General features: G+C 41.1%; 1 protein-coding gene across 6 annotated transcripts in view; it reads right to left on the bottom strand.

Annotated features, from left to right (window-relative positions):
• The window catches only part of FARP2 (FERM, ARH/RhoGEF and pleckstrin domain protein 2), a 149351-nt gene that overhangs the window by 123452 nt on the left and 3656 nt on the right, over nt 1-22243 (bottom strand). For 4 of the 6 annotated variants that reach the window (XM_007966995.3, XM_007966994.3, XM_073020232.1 and 1 more), the window contains exon 2: nt 2287-2495. In XM_007966995.3, coding sequence (XP_007965186.2) covers nt 2287-2469 — 183 coding nt within the window. In that variant the 5' untranslated portion in view covers nt 2470-2495. The remainder of the gene's footprint in view (nt 1-2286; nt 2496-22243) is intronic. The other 2 variants (XM_007966996.3, XM_038000596.2) reach the window with 1 other exon arrangement.

Below are 22243 nucleotides of genomic sequence, written 5' to 3'. Positions count from 1 at the left end.
AATTTCTGGTAACTCTGCCAGATATATCAAAAACCAAATACAACAGTTATACTTAACTGAAATAATAATCTCAATTTATTAAAACTGACAAGCTCTAAATATTGCAAAACTTTCACAAAATGGCATCTCTGATTTCCTTAGGTATAAAATGACTCATACTCAGTAAAGGTGAATTTATCTGAGAAGAATTTACATCTTATTTATAGCTCAACAACAAATGTGTGCTTTTTTCTTCTAGGTCCTAGTTTTAGTTGATAAAGTTCAGTAGGCAGAACAAAAAAAAAGAGAGAGAGAAAAAAAAGACACACTCTAAAAGTAAAACTATTAGTACAATTATTTTTCTTTTACTTTTTTTCCTCTTAAATTTTGCACCTGTTATAAGCCTAGACTACGGTAAACGTGTTTATTGGAGGATGGCTACATGGTGGAAATTCCTCCAAACACTTGATTGAAAAAGATTTGGGAGCCCAATTAAGTTTCCAGACTTTAACCTATTTCCTACAGGAAAGTCATCCAAGAGCTGGTGAAAGTGCAGCCGACTGCTACTCTTCAGGGTTCAAAGGTTGCCCAGCTTCAGACCTCCTTCCCTGCACCAGAAGTGATGTGGGAAGTTGGACAGACAGGTCCTACCGGTTTCAGTTACCATGGCCCTGATGAAATTATCTTTCACTTCCTCCTCAGATAACAGCTTCAGAAAAGTATCCGGGTCCCCTGAGTTCTCACACCCTCCATACTTGCCTTCAAACAACACTAAAGGCCAGAGACCACCTTGCTCAGAGCTTCATTGCCCCACCCACCAAGCACCCCTCCTCTGTGTTCCCTCTTCCTTCCTTCCCACCCCATGCAATGCATTCTGCAAAAAGGTCCACAGCTCAATAATAGTTTTACTTTCTGTGTAGCATCTTGACTCCTCAAAATAAATTCCCAAGTGTAAATAAACCTCCTGCGAGAGTTTAAATTCATTCTCTTGTCCTTACTTTTGTGTCATTAAGAGCAAGAAAAGCTTCTAAAGATGTTACTTGAAAGCCAGAAAAAATTAGAAAAAAAGAGAATGCATTTGTGTATTACATATGAAAATAAATAATTTTAAAAAGAACTTTTGGCTGGGCACGGTGGCTGACACCTATAATCCTAGCACTTGGGAGGCTGAAGCGGGAGGATCTATTGAGCCCAGGAGATTGAGGCCAGCCTGGACAACATGACAAAACCCTGTTTCTACTAAAAATACAAAAATTAGACAGGCGTGGTGGTGTATGCTTGTAATCCCAGCTACTTCAGGGGTTGAGGAGGGCGGATCGCTTGAGCCCAGGAGGTCCAGGCTGCAGTGAGCCATGATCGCGCCACTGCATTCCAGCCTGGGTGACAGAAGACCCTTTCTCAAAAAAAGAAAAAAAAAAAAAGTAAAAAATGAATAAATAAAAAGAACTTTCATGCTAATAACATGTAGAAAAACAAAAAAAGTTTTCTAATACATTACATGGACCTAAAAAATAGTGTTACTTAAATATTGATATATGCATATATTCTTAGTATATTTAATTGTTCTTGCTAATATTACCAGTGCAATCTTCTATAAGGGAATTTTCTTTTTTTTTTTTTGTATTTTTTAGTAGAGGCGGGGTTTCACCGTGTTAGCCAGGATGGTCTCGATCTCCTGACCTCGTGATCCACCCGTCTCGGCCTCCCAAAGTGCTGGGATTACAGGCTTGAGCCACCGCGCCCAGCCAAGGGAATTTTCAAAATAAAAACTGTATTATCATTGACCTAGAAAAGTAAGTTATATGTTAACACCATACAACACTTCCTGCATGACAGGCTCTGTGTGTGGTGTCTGCTCAATCCTCACACCAGCAGCTCTGGGAAAGAGGGATTATAATTGTCCCCACGTTTCAGAATAGGAAGCTGACACACATGGAGGCTAAGTGGCATCCTCTCATCCAGGTGGCCCGGGCCTCGTTGAGACCAGGTGGCTAAGCTGGGAAGGTCTGGGTGTACCATCTGGCTCCAGTCTGCACCTTCCAGCAGTCTCTTAGCCAGCCTCTCACTTTGAAAGAAGAGTAGAAAGACCAAATTATACTACAATTTTAAACAAAAGATATGACAATACCACTTTCCAAATAAAAGGAGAAATTCAGATTTACCATTTCTAAAGATTTTCTCATGTGTTACCAAAGTCACTTTTGGTCAACTTAATATGCAAAGTCTAACCAGCAAAATGGAACTTGGTATATAATTTGACTGTTAGAAGAGATAACAAAATACGCCTCCAAAAATCATGCTTCTTACCTCAGTGTCAAATATTTCCACGGTGTCGTCCAGCAGCTTTACTCTGAGGTGCAGGTGCTTCTCTTGCATTCTGGGCAACAGAGTCTGCCCAGGCTCAAGGGTGCTAACTCCCACAGGGGTCTGGGCACCCAAGCGTGTCCCTGCAGTCTGCAGGACTCTGTATGTTCCTTCTATCTCTCCCATTCTTCACCATCTGAGTGAAGAAAACACTAAAATGAAAAAAAAAAAAAAAACACACACACATGAAGGAATTATCACATTATTTAGGTATTAAAACAAGGTAAAAAAAGAATTATCGGAGACAAGGGAATCCTCTGTATTATTTCTGCAACTTCTGTAAGTCTTAATCACTTCAAAAGAAAGCGTTACAAAAGATTATTTTCTCTCAGGCACTCATAGGTGGAGCATAAAATAACAAGCACCACCCTCAATAACAATATTTCTGAATGCTCTATGAGCCAGTCATACCCATTAACTCATTTAACCTGTTAGACCTCACGAACGAGTGACATCACCACCACCCACCTAGCAGAAGCAAGAGAGCCCAGGGCTGCCACACCAACCCTAGGCTGTCCACTCCCTTAGCACACCTTTCTCCACCAGCCCAAACAGTTATTGGGGTGATGATCCTTTTTAAGTACTAGATAGTGCCATTTCTACCAAACGTAAATGGGCTCCACAAAGCATAGATAGCTTTAATGCGTGTCAGGCAGTGCACAGCAAGATCTGAGGCATTCGTGCAACTGTTCTTCCCCTCTGCTGACTTTATGTGGAGTAGAAGACTACTCCAGCTGAGGACAAATGCCAATAAAGGAGACGAAAACAGCCAGGTTTGTCTTTGCCAGCCTTGTACTCCTCGATTTTTCTAACGTGTCTTGCCAGGGTAGAGCGGGTGCCACTGGTAGTCTGGGAAGTAATTTCATGTATGGCACTGAATGACAGTTTGGATAAGGGTAACAAGGACTACATGCCTGGTAGCAGGAGGCACCTGCCCTTGGTCAGGCCCTTCCCAGCTCCTGCCTATTCTCACAACAACGCCCACCCTCACAATAACCCCCTCATCACTATCCACAGCCTACTTAACAGATGACAATGAGGGCCCAAGCAGGTCAAACACCTGGCCCAGGGAAGAGCTCATGTCCTTTTCAACTCTCCTTTGTGCCAAGGGGAAGGTCTCTGCTTGCAAGCTATTAAGTCTAACAGGGCTATTCTCGTCATTATTTGTTTAATGCACTGTAGATTTTATTTTTCCATTAAAATTGGGTATATATTTTTAAAAACAGATTTTATTGTATATATTTGAAGTCTGCAACATGATGGTATGGGACACACAAAGATAGTAAAATGCGTCTTCATTGTTTTTAACGAAGATCAGCCTAGTATTAACTACTAAATATTTAGTATTAAGTATCAGCTAGAATAATACTAGCTTGTTTTTAATTGTGTTTATTATCTATTATTTATGGGAACTTCCCTTGTGAAATGTCTTATTTATGATTAAAAATCAATTTTTACATATTTAATACAATAAAACATAGTACGGCAAAAAATACGGCAAAACTGGTGGAGGTGAGATACAAATGCTGGGTGTTTAATCAACAAAGAATGCAGCACTGCACCCATTATTTTATCTCACCCAATCACTCTCAGAGTCTTCCACTAATCCGTAACCTTTTAAAGAGTTAGTCTCACTCAATTTCTAGTCCAGTCTCCTCGCGTGCCAACTTAATTGCTCCGAGTCTCCCGGCCCTTTCCTCTTTTTCATGCTTGTTTTGTCATCAAGACAAGCAAATCAAGAACTCCCCACTTTTTTTGGAGGCAGAGTCTTGCTCTGTTGCCCAGGCTAAAGTGCAGTGGTGCCATCTTGGTTCACTGCAACCTCCAGCTCCAGGGCTCAAGCAATTCTCCCACCTCAGCCTCTGGAGTAGCTGGCACCACAGGCGTGAGTCATCATACCCAGCTAATTTTTTGTATTTTTAGTAGAGATGGGGTTTCACCACGTTGGCAAGGCTGGTTGTGAACTCCTGGCCTCAAGTGATCCTCCCACCTCAGCCTCCCAAAGTGCTGGGATTACAGGCGAGAGCCACCACACCTAGAAAAGAACCTTTCTATTTCTTAATTTCAAATAGGCTCTCAGTGACTTACTGCCAAGCATCTCCTACTGTACACTTAAACCTTACCCACAAAGACAACCTTCTAAGCTTCTGCACACGTCCAGTTTATCAAACAAGAAAGCAAAAAATGAAGAGCTAAATCCTCTGGGACAAGCAAAATGTGAGTAGTATGAACAAAATGACAAGGCAGTGCAAGTCCCATCCTAATTCCTGAACAAAGCCACTGACTGACACATTTATTACCTGAGCTGCACGGTTGGCACAGGTTGGCAGTTACCTACCATCTTCAGCTGTCATTCTTCATGCCGGATGCTCCTTGAGGGCAGGAACTAAATTCTTACTGTAAACATTTGCTAAGTATTTACTTAATGTCACTGGCATCAAAAAACACGAAGTGGTACATCATGCAATGCACTGTAAAGATGACAACAGCAAAAGACAAGACTACAACCACAAACAGAACGACACTGTAATGAATTACTGTTTTTGCAAAACTAATATTAAACATGAGATACATGAAGTTCTGAGAATCATAAACAAGCCTTTTCATTTCAATTCCATAAACTTTTACTTAATTTTTATGAGTGCATAATTGTACGTATTTATGGGGTATGTGATTTTTTTCTTATTTTTTTATTGACAAAAATTGTATAAACTTATCATGTACAACATGATGCCCTGAAATATGTCTACACTATGGGATGGCCAAATTGAGGCAATTAACATATGCATGACCTCACAAACTTAACATTTTTTGTGGAGAGAACACTTAAAATCCACAAAAATAGTAGTTTTCAGAAATACAATGTGTATCTTAGCAACTTTCAGAAATACAATATGTTGTTACTAACTAAAGTCACCATGCTATATAATAGATCTCCTAAACTTAACTGCTGTCTAACTCAAGTTTTGTATTCTTACACAAGCAAACAATGTGTAATGGTCAAATTAGGGTATTTGGGACATCCTCCACCTCAAACATTTACAAATTCTTTCTGTTGGGAACATTCCAAATCCACTCCTCTAGTTATTTTGAAATATACAATAACGTATTAACTACAGTTGCCCTATTGTGCTACCGAACAATAGATCTTATTTCTTCTTACTGCATTTTTGTACCCATTAATTAATCCTTCTTAACCCCCCACCCCCACTACCCTTCCCAACCTCTGATAAACGTCAGTTTTTTTCAGTTCCCACGAGTGAGAATATATGATATTTGTCCTTTCACAAACTTTTATTTATTGAGCAGTTAATGCAAAAGTAAGAGAATGCAAATGAAGAAGACTTCCACTTTGAAGGTACCTCCAACATGAAAACATGAAAATAAAAATAAATGATCTACATGTTCTTGGTCAGCTCACAACATTTATCAAATGTAGAACCATCAAAAGTGGGTTCTTCTGAAACAAGGGATAGGATGTTTTACTTTGGTTATCAAAGGCATTATTTCCCTTAAGTAATGCTACAAATCTGTAAACATTTATATAACTGAAATACATTTTTAGAAGTCATTTCTCCTATTTATTCTACTGTATAATTCTCATTTATGTTTTTGTAAGTATAGCTTGAAAAATTTCTTCAGGTTCTTTCTCTTCTATTCATTATAACAAAGTCGAAAATTTGTCGGGGGGGCGGAGCAAGATGGCCGAATAGGAACAGCTCCAGTCTCCAACTCCCAGAGCGAGCGACACAGAAGACCGGTGATATCTGCATTTTCAACTGAGGTACTGGGTTCATCTCACTAGGGAGTGCTGGACAATCGGTGCTGGTCAGCTGCTGCAGCCCGACCAGTGAGAGCTGAAGCAGGGCGAGGCATCGCCTCACCTGGGAAGCACAAGGGGGAAGGGAATCCCTTTTCCTAGCCAGGGGAACTGAGACACACAACACCTGGAAAATCGGGTAACTCCCACCCCAATACTGCGCTTAAAGCAAACGGGCACACCAGGAGATTACATCCCACACCTGGCCAGAAGGGTCCCACGCCCATGGAGCCTCCCTCATTGCTAGCACAGCAGTCTGCGATCTAACCGCAAGGCAGCAGCGAGGCTGGGGGAGGGGCGCCCGTCATTGCTGAGGCTTAAGTAGGTAAACAAAGCCGCTGGGAAGCTCGAACTGGGTGGAGCTCACAGCAGCTCAAGGAAACCTGCCTGTCTCTGTAGACTCCACCTCTGGGGACAGGGCACAGCTAAACAACAAAAGCAGCAGAAACCTCTGCAGACGCAAACGACTCTGACAGCTTTGAAGAGAGCAGTGGATCTCCCAACATGGAGGTTGAGATCTGAGAAGGGACAGACTGCCTGCTCAAGTGGGTCCCTGACCCCTGAGTAGCCTAACTGGGAGACATCCCCCACTAGGGGCAGTCTGACACCTCACACCTCACAGGGTGGAGTACACCCCTGAGAGGAAGCTTCCAAAGCAAGAATCAGACAGGTACACTCGCTGTTCAGCAATATTCTATCTTCTGCAGCCTCTGCTGCTGATACCCAGGTGTCCGGAGCTGCGCGCCCCGGCCATAGCGAGTAATTATTGACGATTAGATGCCTGAGCTCTATTCATTTCCACCTCTCACCTCCTTCCCAGATTTGTCTTTTCCCTGTATTAAATACCTCGCACAAGATGGCGCTCTTCCTGCTTCTTCTTCACCCATCTTTCCTGCGCGCGAAAATTGTTACTTCGTAGCAAAATTGTTACTTCCTAGCGCAGGCGCAACATGACGACCGACCGTTGAAACCGAAACCTGCCTGGCCGCGCCCTCTGAAATGAGATCATTTCCGCCTTGGCCCAACCCCTTCCTCTCCAAGTGTATATAAGGCACTGCATTACTGCCATTAAACGAGACTTGATCAGAGCACTGTCTTGTCTCCATTTCTCGTGTCTCTTGTTCCCCAAATTCCCACTCCCTCCTCCAGGGCCTGCTTCGATGATCCCGCGGGCCGGGATACCCAGGCAAACAGGGTCTGGAGTGGACCTCAAGCAATCTCCAACAGACCTACAGCTGAGGGCCCTGACTGTTAGAAGGAAAACTATCAAACAGGAAGGACACCTACACCAAAACCCCATCAGTACGTCACCATCATCAAACACCAGAGGCAGATAAAACCACAAAGATGGGGAAAAAGCAGGGCAGAAAAGCTGGAAATTCAAAAAATAAGAGCGCATCTCCCCCGGCAAAGGAGCGCAGCTCATCGCCAGCAAGGGATCAAAGCTGGACGGAGAATGACTTTGATGAGATGAGAGAAGAAGGCTTCAGTCCATCAAACTTCTCAGAGCTAAAGGAGGAATTATGTACCCAGCGCAAAGAAACTAAAAATCTTGAAAAAAAAGTGGAAGAATTGATAGCTAGAGTAATTAATGCAGAGAAGGTCATAAACGAAATGAAAGAGATGAAAACCATGACACGAGAAATACGTGACAAATACACAAGCTTCAGTAACCGACTGGATCAACTGGAAGAAAGAGTATCAGCGATTGAGGATCAAATGAATGAAATGAAGCGAGAAGAGAAACCAAAAGAAAAAAGAAGAAAAAGAAATGAACAAAGCCTGCAAGAAGTATGGGATTATGTAAAAAGACCAAATCTACGTCTGATTGGGATGCCTGAAAGTGAGGGGGAAAATGGAACCAAGTTGGAAAACACTCTGCAGGATATCATCCAGGAGAACTTCCCCAACCTAGTAGGGCAGGCCAACATTCAAATCCAGGAAATACAGAGAACACCACAAAGATACTCCTCGAGAAGAGCAACTCCAAGACACATAATTGCCAGATTCACCAAAGTTGAAATGAAGGAAAAAATCTTAAGGGCAGCCAGAGAGAAAGGTCGGGTTACCCACAAACGGAAGCCCATCAGACTAACAGCAGATCTCTCGGCAGAAACTCTACAAGCCAGAAGAGAGTGGGGGCCAATATTCAACATTCTTAAAGAAAAGAATTTTAAACCCAGAATTTCATATCCAGCCAAACTAAGTTTCATAAGTGAAGGAGAAATAAAATCCTTTACAGATAAGCAAATGCTTAGAGATTTTGTCACCACTAGGCCTGCCTTACAAGAGACCCTGAAGGAAGCACTAAACATGGAAAGGAACAACCGGTACCAGCCATTGCAAAAACATGCCAAAATGTAAAGACCATCGAGGCTAGGAAGAAACTGCATCAACTAACGAGCAAAATAACCAGTTAATATCATAATGGCAGGATCAAGTTCACACATAACAATATTAACTTTAAATGTAAATGGACTAAATGCTCCAATTAAAAGACACAGACTGGCAAACTGGATAAAGAGTCAAGACCCATCAGTCTGCTGTATTCAGGAGACCCATCTCACACGCAGAGACATACATAGGCTCAAAATAAAAGGATGGAGGAAGATTTACCAAGCAAATGGAGAACAAAAAAAAGCAGGGGTTGCAATACTAGTCTCTGATAAAACAGACTTTAAACCATCAAAGATCAAAAGAGACAAGGCCATTACATAATGGTAAAGGGATCAATTCAACAGGAAGAGCTAACTATCCTAAATATATATGCACCCAATACAGGAGCACCCAGATTCATAAAGCAAGTCCTTAGAGACTTACAAAGAGACTTAGACTCCCATACAATAATAATGAGAGACTTCAACACTCCACTGTCAACATTAGACAGATCAACAAGACATAAAGTTAACAAGGATATCCAGGAATTGAACTCATCTCTGCAGCAAGCAGACCTAATAGACATCTATAGAACTCTCTACCCCAAATTAACAGAATATACATTCTTCTCAGCACCACATCGCACTTATTCCAAAATTGACCACATAATTGGAAGTAAAGCACTCCTCAGCAAATGTACAAGAACAGAAATTATAACAAACTGTCTCTCAGACCACACTGCAATCAAACTAGAACTCAGGACTAAGAAACTCAATCAAAACCGCTCAACTACATGGAAACTGAACAACCTGCTCCTGAATGACTACTGGGTACATAACGAAATGAAGGCAGAAATAAAGATGTTCTTTGAAACCAATGAGAACAAAGATACAACATACCAGAATCTCTGGGACACATTTAAAGCAGTGTGTAGAGGGAACTTTATAGCACTAAATGCCCGCAAGAGAAAGCAGGAAAGATCTAAAATTGACACTCTAACATCACAATTAAAAGAACTAGAGAAGCAAGAGCAAACACATTCGAAAGCTAGCAGAAGGCAAGAAATAACTAAGATCAGAGCAGAACTGAAGGAGATAGAGACACAAAAAACCCTCCAAAAAATCAATGAATCCAGGAGTTGGTTTTTTGAAAAGATCAACAAAATTGACAGACCGCTAGCAAGACTAATAAAGAAAAGAGAGAAGAATCAAATAGACGCAATAAAAAATGATAAAGGGGATATTACCACCGACCCCACAGAAATACAAACTACCATCAGAGAATACTATAAACACCTCTACGCAAATAAACTAGAAAATCTAGAAGAAATGGATAATTTCCTGGACACTTACACTCTTCCAAGACTAAACCAGGAAGAAGTTGAATCCCTGAATAGACCAATAGCAGGCTCTGAAATTGAGGCAATAATTAATAGCCTACCAACCAAAAAAAGTCCAGGACCAGATGGATTCACAGCTGAATTCTACCAGAGGTACAAGGAGGAGCTGGTACCATTCCTTCTGAAACTATTCCAATCAATAGAAAAAGAGAGAATCTTCCCTAACTCATTTTATGAGGCCAACATCATCCTGATACCAAAGCCTGGCAGAGACACAACAAAAAAAGAGAATTTTAGACCAATATCCCTGATGAACATCGATGCAAAAATCCTCAATAAAATACTGGCAAACCGGATTCAGCAGCACATCAAAAAGCTTATCCACCATGATCAAGTGGGCTTCATCCCTGGGATGCAAGGCTGGTTCAACATTCGCAAATCAATAAACATAATCCAGCATATAAACAGAACCAAAGACAAGAACCACATGATTATCTCAATAGATGCAGAAAAGGCTTTTGACAAAATTCAACAGCCCTTCATGCTAAAAACGCTCAATAAATTCGGTATTGATGGAATGTCCCTCAAAATAATCAGAGATATTTATGACAAACCCACAGTCAATATCATACTGAATGGGCAAAAACTGGAAAAATTCCCTTTGAAAACTGGCACAAGACAGGGATGCCCTCTCTCACCACTCCTATTCAACATAATGTTGGAAGTTCTGGCTAGGGCAATCAGGCAAGAGAAAGAAATCAAGGGTATTCAGTTAGGAAAAAAAGAAGTCAAATTGTCCCTCTTTGCAGATGACATGATTGTATATTTAGGAAACCCCATTGTCTCAGCCCAAAATCTCCTTAAGCTGATAAGCAACTTCAGCAAAGTCTCAGGATACAAAATTAATGTGCAAAAATCACAAGCATTCTTATACACCAGTAACAGACAAACAGAGAGCCAAATCATGAATGAACTTCCATTCACAATTGCTTCAAAGAGAATAAAACACCTAGGAATCCAACTTACAAGGGATGTAAAGGACCTCTTCAAGGAGAACTACAAACCACTGCTCAGTGAAATAAAAGAGGACACAAACAAATGGAAGAACATACCATGCTCATGGATAGGAAGAATCAATATCGTGAAAATGGCCATACTGCCCAAGGAATTTATAGATTCAATGTCACCCCCATCAAGCTACCAATGAGTTTCTTCACAGAATTGGAAAAAAACTGCTTTAAAGTTCATATGGAACCAAAAAAGAGCCCGCATCTCCAAGACAATCCTAAGTCAAAAGAACAAAGCTGGAGGCATCACGCTACCTGACTTCAAACTATACTATAAGGCTACAGTAACCAAAACAGCATGGTACTGGTACCAAAACAGAGATATAGACCAATGGAACAGAACCGAGTCCTCAGAAATAATACCACACATCTACAGCCATCTGATCTTTGACAAACCTGAGAAACACAAGAAATGGGGAAAGGATGCCCTATTTAATAAATGGTGCTGGGAAAATTGGCTAGCCATAAGTAGAAAGCTGAAACTGGATCCTTTCCTTACTCCTTATATGAAAATTAATTCAAGATGGATTAGAGACTTAAATGTTAGACCTAATACCATAAAAACCCTAGAGGAAAACCTAGGTAGTACCATTCAGGACATAGGCATGGGCAAAGACTTCATGTCTAAAACACCAAAAGCAACGGCAGCAAAAGCCAAAATTGACAAATGGGATCTAATTAAACTAAAGAGCTTCTGCCCAGCAAAAGAAACTACCATCAGAGTGAACAGGCAACCTACAGAATGGGAGAAAATTTTTGCAATCTACTCATCTGACAAAGGGCTAATATCCAGAACCTATAAAGAACTCAAACAAATTTACAAGAAAAAAACAAATAACCCCATCAAAAAGTGGGCAAAGGATATGAACAGACATTTCTCAAAAGAAGACATTCATACAGCCAACAGACACATGAAAAAATGCTCATCATCACTGGCCATCAGAGAAATGCAAATCAAAACCACAATGAGATACCATCTCACACCAGTTAGAATGGCGATCATTAAAAAGTCAGGAAACAACAGGTGCTGGAGAGGATGTGGAGAAACAGGAACACTTTTACACTGTTGGTGGGACTGTAAACTAGTTCAGCCATTATGGAAAACAGTATGGCGATTCCTCAAGGATCTAGAACTAGATGTACCATATGACCCAGCCATCCCATTACTGGGTATATACCCAAAGGATTATAATTCATGCTGCTATAAAGACACATGCACACGTATGTTTATTGCGGCACTATTCACAATAGCAAAGACTTGGAATCAACCCAAATGTCCATCCGTGACAGACTGGATTAAGAAAATGTGGCACATATACACCATGGAATACTATGCAGCCATAAAAAAGGATGAGTTTGTGTCCTTTGTAGGGACATGGATGCAGCTGGAAACCATCATTCTTAGCAAACTATCACAAGAACAGAAAACCAAACACCGCATGTTCTCACTCATAGGTGGGAACTGAACAATGAGATCACTTGGACTCGGGAAGGGGGACATCACACACCGGGGCCTATCATGGGGAGGGGGGAGGGGGGAGGGATTGCATTGGGAGTTATACCTGATGTAAATGACGAGTTGATGGGTGCTGACGAGTTGATGGGTGCAGCACACCAACATGGCACAAGTATACATATGTAACAAACCTGCACGTTATGCACATGTACCCTAGAACTTAAAGTATAATAATAATAAGTAAATAATAAAGTCATGTCTAAACATCTACTGCTAAAAAAAATAGACACGGCTAACCTGTAATGTCTAGGTGTACATTCCACCAAGAAAACTGTAAAAAGAAAACACAAGGAAGTTATTACTAGAGAAGCAGTCCCTTCTTGATGGGAGAGAGGGACTGTCACTGGGAGGGCACACAGGGAAGGAGTTCTTAGGCTGGCGGGGCACAGTTTTATTTCTTGACCTGGACAGTGTTCATTTTATAATTCATTAAGCCATACACCTGATTCATATTTTTATATGTGTTTATTTTATAATAAAAATATGTTTAAAACAACAAGCTTTTTAACATTGCTGCTTCTTTCAGGAGAACATGACGTATCAGACAAATAACACTTTTCTTAGTTCAAGGAATATCAAACTCTCTTCTCAAATATGCAGCTCACAGAGGAAATCTTCACGTTTCACACTTTCCAAGCAGCGACTTACATCCTAATTTTCATCCAGCCCAGAGAGACGCCGACATGGCTGCAGCTGAGATGTAGGCCACAACAAGATACCCTTGTTCATGAGACTGATCTTAAGAAGACAGATTCACTTCAGAGGAGATAACCCTGCGGTACTCTGTTGCTGATATCCCAAAGAAAAATCTGTTTGTTGTCACATAATAGCAACGTGGCATAAACTATCCATTTAATAATTACTCAGCTTTAAGATTAAGACTTACATTTAAGATTTTAACACTAAATTTAAGACTAAGACTTAAGTTTAAAACTTTAAGTTTATTACTAAGCTTCTGAAAGCTTAAAAAGACCTTAATAAAGCCAGGAATAGTGGCGTACACCTATAATCCCAGCTACTCAGGAGACTGAGGTGGGAGGGTCACTTGAGGCTAGCAGTTTGAAACCAGCCTGGGCAACACAGTGAGACTATCTTTAAAGAAATGTAAAAAAATACATTAATAGAAAACTGGCAGGTAACCCCATTGCTGTGATTGCCAGTTAAACTCGGTGTCAAAGCCTCTCAATCTACTGCAGAACCTGCAGGTTGCTCATTCAACATCATTTGCTATAGTGGGATTACTTCCCCCAGCCTGACAACGGGAAAAAAATCTTTTTTTTAGGTATGCACCAGGGCTGGGTATGGTGGCTCATGCCTGTAATCCCAGCACTTTGGGAGGCCAAGGCAGGTGGTTCATCTGTCAGGAGTTTGAAACCAGCCTGGCCAACATGGTGAAACCTTGTCTCTACTAAAAATATAAAAATTAGTTGGGTGTGGTGGCGGGTGCCTGTAATCCCAGCTACTCGTGAGGCTGAGGCTGTTTTACATAAATTTTGACTAATGAAAATTATCTTTGTTTTGCTTTGTGTGCTTATAAATAAGTATTAAAGAGGCAAGAACACACAAGCTAGACTTGAAACATGGCAAGGCCACAAACAAGCCTTGGTGTACCATGTTCTGTGGTCCTAGAAACCTGGTGTCAACCTCTGCCCATCCCTGCTCCTGCCAGCGAAACCTCCCAGATGCCCAGAGGAAAGTGGCAGCGTAAACAACCAGGAATCCATGGGGGACTCAGTTTATTGTGCCATCTTCTTTCAATGTGAATGAAATGCTTTGCAGTCTTCATTCCTAAAAACATTTCTGGTGGCCGGATACAATTTGCACTACTGACACTTGGTCCCGCCTACTACAAACTCGGCTCTTGTGGGTATAGTCTCATTTAACAACAGAAAACCCTGTGACATGTCATTTCCATTTTAAAGTTGGAAAATTCAGCTCAAAAGTCTGACAAAGCTTTGGGTCATAATGATGTATTGAGTAAGCTTGTAACAAATGGACCACTCTAGTGACAGATGTTGACAGTAGGGGATGCTGTGTGTATGTGGGGGTGGAGGGTATATGGAAAATCTCTTTACCTCCTGCTTAATTTTGCTACTAACCTAAAACTGCTCTAAAAAATAAAATCTATTAAAAAAAACAACAAAAAAAAAGGGCCTGCCAAGGAACATATAACTCAGAAGTGACAGAGCTAGGACTTGGGCCCAGACTTGGCTACCAAAACTCTTCTCCTGCTGGAAAATCAGCACATGGCTCTTTAGGCAAAAACATAGTCCACCATCCACAGTAAAGGGTAGGGGCTAACATTTCTATTTTGCAATTAAAAAAAAAAATCACTTTTCCTAAAATATTTTTTACTGTCTGCTTTGGGAAAATCAAAAACCAAACTTCTCTATGACCAACCCAAGAAAGCAGAACATGAACTTGATATTTCACTACACTCATCTAATAGGAAAGTCCACTGAAGCACTGGGAACAAACTTCACTGCTGATGATGTTCAAATGGAATTCTTCCTCAATCCCTCGACCCTGGGGTGCATTACCTCTTTACTGCAGCACAGCAAGAGATGGATCCTTCTTTATTCCCTTTCTAAAGCATTACTAACTTTTAGAATAAGGAACTAAATAGTCAATGTGAGGAAGCAGAGAAAAATGTCAAGACCTCTGCTGTAAAGTAAGGCCTTCAAAGTGCTAATGAGAAACGGCTAGCTGGGCAGGTGGGTGGGCCAGCAAGGCTTGCACACCCTCCCCAGAACGCTGCTGCATAAACACACACCAACACTGCTACGGTGTTGTCTGAAGGCAATGTGGCCCGAGCATCACAGAAACCATGGTTGGCACCAGAAGCTTGGGGAGAAGGGTGCTGCAGAAATCACCTGCACACACTTCTCTGGCAGGCGCTTCAGGATGGCTGTGTCACTTGCACAGAGCTGACCACTGAGGAGGATCCATATGCGGGCAACACTGTCCCTCAAACACCAGGAGGGGCAGTCAACAACTCAAGAACCTCTGCTGACAGAAGAGCGCTTACTGACACAGAAACGTATCTACCAAGCTGTGATTTTAAAAAGACCAAATAAAAAGGCAGGCGCTAATGGGGAACAAGGAAGGAGGCAGCAGCAGCTGGGGGTGGTGGAAATCCAGGGCCAGCACACTTAGGTTTCAATTTCAACTCTGCCATTACACGACAAACTCAGTCGTGGCACCACTCCCAGCCCCAGCTTTTTCAACTGGAAAATGACAGAGGAAGGGAAGGGTTAATCAGATCTTTTTCAGCTCTAAGAATCCACAATTCTGTGATAAGGCAGCTCAATGTGAGAACAAATGGAAAGAAAATGTGTTCTTGATTTCTACTAATTTATAGTGTTTGATAGCCACAAATTAAATATACCTCATAAAATCATGTTATCACAATCTTCCTACCTTAGCATAATGCAATAGTGGCTAAATGTGTGTAAGAAAAGGAAGATCACTTTCAGTCAAATTCAACAACAGCATAGACACAGACTAATTGTTCCAAACAGACTTCTTCGTACATAACCAATATTTGAAAATCTTACTTTTACTTCCTAGGTTATTTTTTTTAATCGCCTGAACACTAAACAGATGTATTATTTCCTTTAGAGTGTATTTTAGATCCTCCACAACCTGGTATTCTGATTTTACGTTAAAACTCTACAAACTGAAAAATAGAAGTTTTAGGAGCTGAAGTGAATCTGGATAACTGATTCTCTGTACTTCTGTGGGGGGTGGTATGAAGTCATCCAATTTAACATCAAAATCTTTATAGAAAAAAGCCAGATCTGTATATGCTGCTTTGGTGTAAAAGTGAATAAAAGGTGCAACACCAGGTGCATGGCATGCTAACTTCTGTTAAAAGAGGAAAATATATATAATTTTTTTTTAGTAGTGATGATGTCTCACTAGGTTTCCCAGGCTGGTCTCGAACTCTCAGGCTCAAGGGATCCCACTGCTTTAGTCTCCCAAAGTGGTATGTATTTGTTTATATTAAAAAAAAAAATAGAGCATAAACCAAAAACTAATGAAAATCATTACCTATGAGGGAGGAAGTGAAAGGGGTAAACAATGTTGGAAGCTGTACACGGTGTTTAGCAGTTTTGATATGGGAACTTCATAAATGGTTTCACATAATTAGAAAGCAAAATTAAATCAATATTTTAGAAAAGCAAGTCGTAAAAACCCAAACAAAATGAAACAAATTGTCTTAACTGTAAATCAAGACATCAGCTAAACTAAAGAAAATTACTTCAAGTGACTTTAAAGCCCAGTAACTCCATTCTACATCACCAGTAAAATATATCCTAAGGAATAAAAGGGCTACAAAGAAATCCTACAGGATAAATGACCTTGTTTCTTTGATAAATGGCAACAAAAAAAGGAAACGGTGTATGTGTGCAAATACAGACTGCTAAGACATGTTATCTATAAGGTTTGATGTTATCAAATGCTATATACAGGACCTCATTTGAATCCTGAATCGAATATTTACAGATCAGAGAAATGTGAATCCTAAGTATCAGATGATATTAAGAGGTTAATATTATTTTCTAGTGTTTTAGTGGTATTGTGGGTACAGGAAGAGGAAAAAAGTCCCTCTCTCTTAGAGATGCATACTAAAGTATTTACGGATAAAACGAAATAATATCTAGCATTTACTTTAAAATAATCCAACGAGCTGGGGATCAGTGGAGGTGGGTATAGGAAAAGAAGATTGTCCATGTGTTGATTACTGAAGCTGGATACATGGGCTTTATTATTTTCTCCACTTTTCTGAATGTTTGGAATTTTCCACAAGTCAAAACAAAAAACAAATCTAGCAATAATTTTTGATGTACATAAGGATTCAAGGAACCCATGCAAGAGTTCAAGCTGACAGTGAGGGAGAGAGAAGCTCCTACTTTATGAAATCCTGGCCCAGTCTCTACTTTCCATAAGAAACTATAGCCTAGAAAACAAAGCTGCTTGCTCAAGGCCACAGACCTGATTTGTGCAGGGGTGAGACTAACATCTGGCATGGCTTCCAGTCCAATAGACTACAGCACAAATTCTTCAAGATTAAAAAACTAAGACTATATTCACAGGGATGATTTCTATAGTTCATTACTAGAGAAGTTTCTCTCAGGATGTAGAGCAAAAAAGATATATTAAGAATGATTGTGAAGGAATAATTGTCAACAAAAAACAAAAAGTATTAAAAAGATTAAAAACAAACCAAAAAAATTGATTTAAAGAATTGTAAATTCATGCATTATGAATTCACTCTTTCCTTTATCACCTTCATTTTATTTCAGTTATTGTATTTTTCACTAAAATTCCCACTTCTTTATATCTTCTATTTTCTTGCCAAGACTTTCTATATTTCCATCTGTTTCAAGAGTAGCTTTACTTCTTGGACTATTTTAATAATAGGGGCTTTATAAAGTTTAACTTTTTTTTTTTTTTTTAACTGTAGCCCTAACAAATTTCCACAAACTTAGCAGCTTAAAATAAGCCTTTATTAACTCACAGTGTCTATGGGTTAGAAGTTTGGGTGTAATGTAACTCACCAGAATTCTCTGCTTAGGGTCTCAAAAGGTCTAAGTCAAGGTGTTAGATGACCCAGGGTCTTACCTGGATTTTTTGGGGGCAGAATACACTTCTAGGCTCATTCAAGTCTGTGTGGGTATAGGACTGAGGTCCCTAGTTCTTGCTGGCTGTCAGCTGTTTGTCATTCTCATTCCTTGGCTCATGGCCCCTTCCACCTTCCATGCCAGAAATGTTACGTTGAAAACTTCTTACACTTCCAGTCTCTCTGCCTTCCCCATCTGCTACCAGCTGGAGGAAGATCCCTGCTTTTAAAGGCTCATATAATTACCTAAGGCCCACCTGGATAATCTAGATAACGAATCCAGGCTAGTTGATTCGCACCCTTCCTTATATCTGCAACGTGCTTTTGCCAAGTAAGTCGCATATTCCCAGGATAAACACTAGGAGGTCAAGCTCATGGAGGCCACAAATCTGCAGACCACAGTGTATCAGATAATTCCAACATAGGCACCATCTCAGCTTTAGCCTGTGTCTTTTTTCATGAGTTGATATTTTCCTGGTTCTTCACATGCTGAGTAAATTTTGTATTGTATTCTGGACATTTTTAACCTTATGCTCTTAGAGACCCTTTATCTTGTTTAAATCCTATGGGGAATGCTGGTATTTTGCTGAGCAGGCACTGGCCTGGCTGGATTCAGTCCCCAAGTGCTGATCAGCCTTCTGTAGAACATGGTCTTAGTGTCACTTTCACTTTCAAAGCCTTTGCAGTGTTCCTCAGCAATGTCCTGCAGGTCCCTACTTGCTTGGTGGCCAGCCTGCCTCCCAGGCGATGATGGTCTATCCCATAGTTGAGTTCTGTCTTTGGCAACCTGTTGTGGGTCACATTACACATGCATAGCTCAGTGTTGAGCCCGTAAGTTAACTAACAATTTTATGGGGCCACTTTCCTGAGTTCTTCCCTTTCTGGAATCTCCCTAGTATCATTTCCAGTTACCTGGGCTCCCCCTTTCAGACTCCAACCAGAAACTTACGGCTTTAATTACTCCGTTTAGCCATGCTCTTCTTTTGCGTGCATCTTGCCTGGGACTGAGCTGCAGGAGGAAGAGAATAAAAAGGCAACTGGGGGTTTTCCCCATTTCCTAAGCGTTTTAGGTGTTCACACACTCGTGCCACTGCAGGGCTGACCGGAGGAGAGGAAGCAAGAGGGAAAAAAACGATGGCTTTCTCCCACTTTCTGTCTTGGGGCCCAACTACAAAACTACCCTGTAGCTCTCCCTGTTCACACTGGGTACCCGCCTCCAGGTTTCAGACAGCTGGAGTCCAGGGCAGGGGATGTTGAAGGGAAGACAGGAAACTCACTACTGGTGCAAAGAGGGGCTTCAAATTCTGGCCTTCTCCCCCATCCGCCTGTTATGGTTTACTTGTCGGAGTCCTCAACAGCTGCTCCATGCACATGTCCAGGTCTTATAGCTACAGACAGTGGTAGAGGCAGGATGGAGTATGCTCCCTCCACCTCCCAGAACCACAGCTCCACATCCATGCATTTTAAAACATATTTACGGTGGTTATCACTGGGAGGGGTAAGAGGACTGATTTTTATTTTCTTCTTCCTAATTTTATGTATTTGTCAAATCGTCTACAGTGATAAGTATACATTATCTTTGAAGTCAGATGGTTTCTCTACAGAATCCTGCAGAAGTACTACCGGCTTTAAAAGTCTTAACTGATAGGGGCTACCTACAGTATGCCACTACTTACCTTCCAAGAGAAAGCTGGAATAACTGTCTTTCCCCTTAGAGTTGTATTTGCTCTTCTTTCAAAAATAGTTCAATTAAAAATTAATATTTTTAAACACTCTCTGGGTTACATTTTTTGTTCAGATACTGGTACTTGTTTTCCAACATTCATCTTATTAACTACTATACTAACAAAGCAACTGAGATTTTAATCATAAAGGGGGACTGGGCGCGATGGCTCATGCCTATAATCCCAACACTTTGGGAGGCGGAGGCGGGTGGTTTACTTGAGGTCAGGAGTTCGAGACCAGCCTGGTCAACATGGTGAAACCCTGTCTCTACTAAAAATACAAAAAAATTAGCTGGGCGTGGTAGCGTGTACCTGTAATCCCAGCTACTTGGGAGGCTGAGGCAAGAGAATCGCTTGAATGTGGGAGGTGGAGGTTGCAGTGAGCCAAGATTGAGCCACTGCACTCCAGCCTGGGTGGAAAAAAATCATAATCATAATCATAAAGGGGACAAGAGATTTAATAAAGTCTAGTAATTTAGACAATTTCTAAAAATAGTTCCTCCTTCCCAAACATATTCCCACTAGCTCCTGGGAGATTCACTTAGCATCCTCACCCCACCTTCCCCTACTGGGTTATCTGGCATCAAGCCAGGGACCAGGAAACTACCCCCACAAAAGCAGTTTCACTATAGAGCTAGTCTGGCTCAGGTTTCTCGGCCCTCACTTGCACCAACTCCTTCCAACGTCCCGAGAAAGGCCCTAAGCAGAGTGTCCCTATGGTCATACACTTTTGTAAAATTTACCCCCAAAATACTCTAATGGCAATCGATTAAGACTACTGCCTTTTCCCACTGCAACTCTGCCTCTGTTCCTCTTCCCTTTCATGTCAGGTAGCTTGGGAGGGGCTGTTGGCATTTTTGAAATCCACCTAAGGGTACATTAAGTTGGAGAAAGACATTTAGTTTGGGTTTAACAGGACACATTTATGCTGTTTACAGTTACTTCTACTATGCAAACTTAGGTGATTACCAGCCATCTCAATGCAGGTATTGCTTCCAGAAATGCTGCTATCACCCACTGCGCTGGTTCACCCAGGCTTTTATGAAATAAAGGTGAAGGGCCAGGGATCCCGTGGCAATGTGAATAGGTCTGATGGGGCCTGACTCAGGGAAGTGTGTGGGCAGTGGAAAGGAAACACGGTTTGAAATAGAGGGAGCCAGATGCTCATTTGTGGGGAATTTACCATCAGATGTGCTAAAATATAAGCAAACAGATCAGTTACCAGAAAAATAATCAATATAGCAGTACAATTCTGTGTGCCTTAGATGTGTTTTTTTTTTTCTTTTTTGAATGGAATTGTGCAAAACAGGATTTACCTGAACACCTGTTTTTCTGGGACACCAACCTGAAGCAGTACTAGAAACAGCAAATACGTCTATATGTGAAACCATAAGTTTTATATACCCTATCAACAATAAAAATTTATCAACTGTGCTAGAGGAATCACTGAGTTCTTTCTATACCCTGTCATATGAAAATGTGATTAAAAAGTACACAGCCAAAGGAAAAATATTACACAGGTGTATTAGATAATTAACAAACGTAACTTTTCTCACTTAGCCATTTGCATTATTGATCAGCTTTTTCAAATTTGTTCTTTCTCATTCTAAATATTCACTTTTTTTTTTTTTTTTTTGGAGACAGAGTCTCGCTCTGTGACCCAGGCTGGAGTGCAGTGGCAAGATCCTGGCTCACTGCAACCTCCGCCTCTCAGGTTCAAGCGATTCTCCTGCCTCAGCCTCCTGAGTAGCTGGGACTACAGGCACGTGCCACCACACCCAGCTAATCTTTTATATTTTTAGTATAGATGGGTTTCACCATGTTAGCCAGGATGGTCTCGATCTCTTGACCTCGTGATCTACCCACCTCGGCCTCCCAAAGTGCTGGGATTACAGGCGTGAGACATCACGCCCAGCCTCACTTTCTAAATTAGTTTTTATTTGTAACTTTGCATTCTTTTTCTTAAAGAGTTCTCCCCTTCCCCCAAATTGTATACCTTCAAGCTCCATAAAACCTGGCATCTGCCTCTGCCACAGATGAAATTCGATTAATTCATTCAAATATTTATTGAGCTCTATTCTGTTTCAGGCAAGTCTAAATGCTTAGGGATACAGGAGTTCGTAAGAGAGAAAAATCCCCCCCTACATAGTGGACAAATACAAAGACGACAGTACCTAACATATATTAAATGGTGATTAAGTGCCCTGGAGTGAGTAAAGTGAGGATGGTAGAGAGGAAGTTGGCAGGTGGAGGGAGACAAGGAGGAGGCTTCATCAAGAGGACAAGGTCCAAGACAAGGCCTCGAAAATGCCCTGGTACATATTACAACAGCTACCATGTCCTGTATGACCACCACTGCAGGGAGATGCACTTCAAGCCCTTCACTTATGTCATCTCATTTAATCCTCACAATGACCATGTGCAGCTGGCAT

This window comes from Chlorocebus sabaeus, chromosome 10 (assembly GCF_047675955.1).
Source record: "Chlorocebus sabaeus isolate Y175 chromosome 10, mChlSab1.0.hap1, whole genome shotgun sequence".
NCBI lineage: Eukaryota > Metazoa > Chordata > Mammalia > Primates > Cercopithecidae > Chlorocebus > Chlorocebus sabaeus.
The sequence above is the reverse complement of the archived record's forward strand: the minus strand, read 5'-3'. Positions and strand labels throughout refer to the sequence as shown.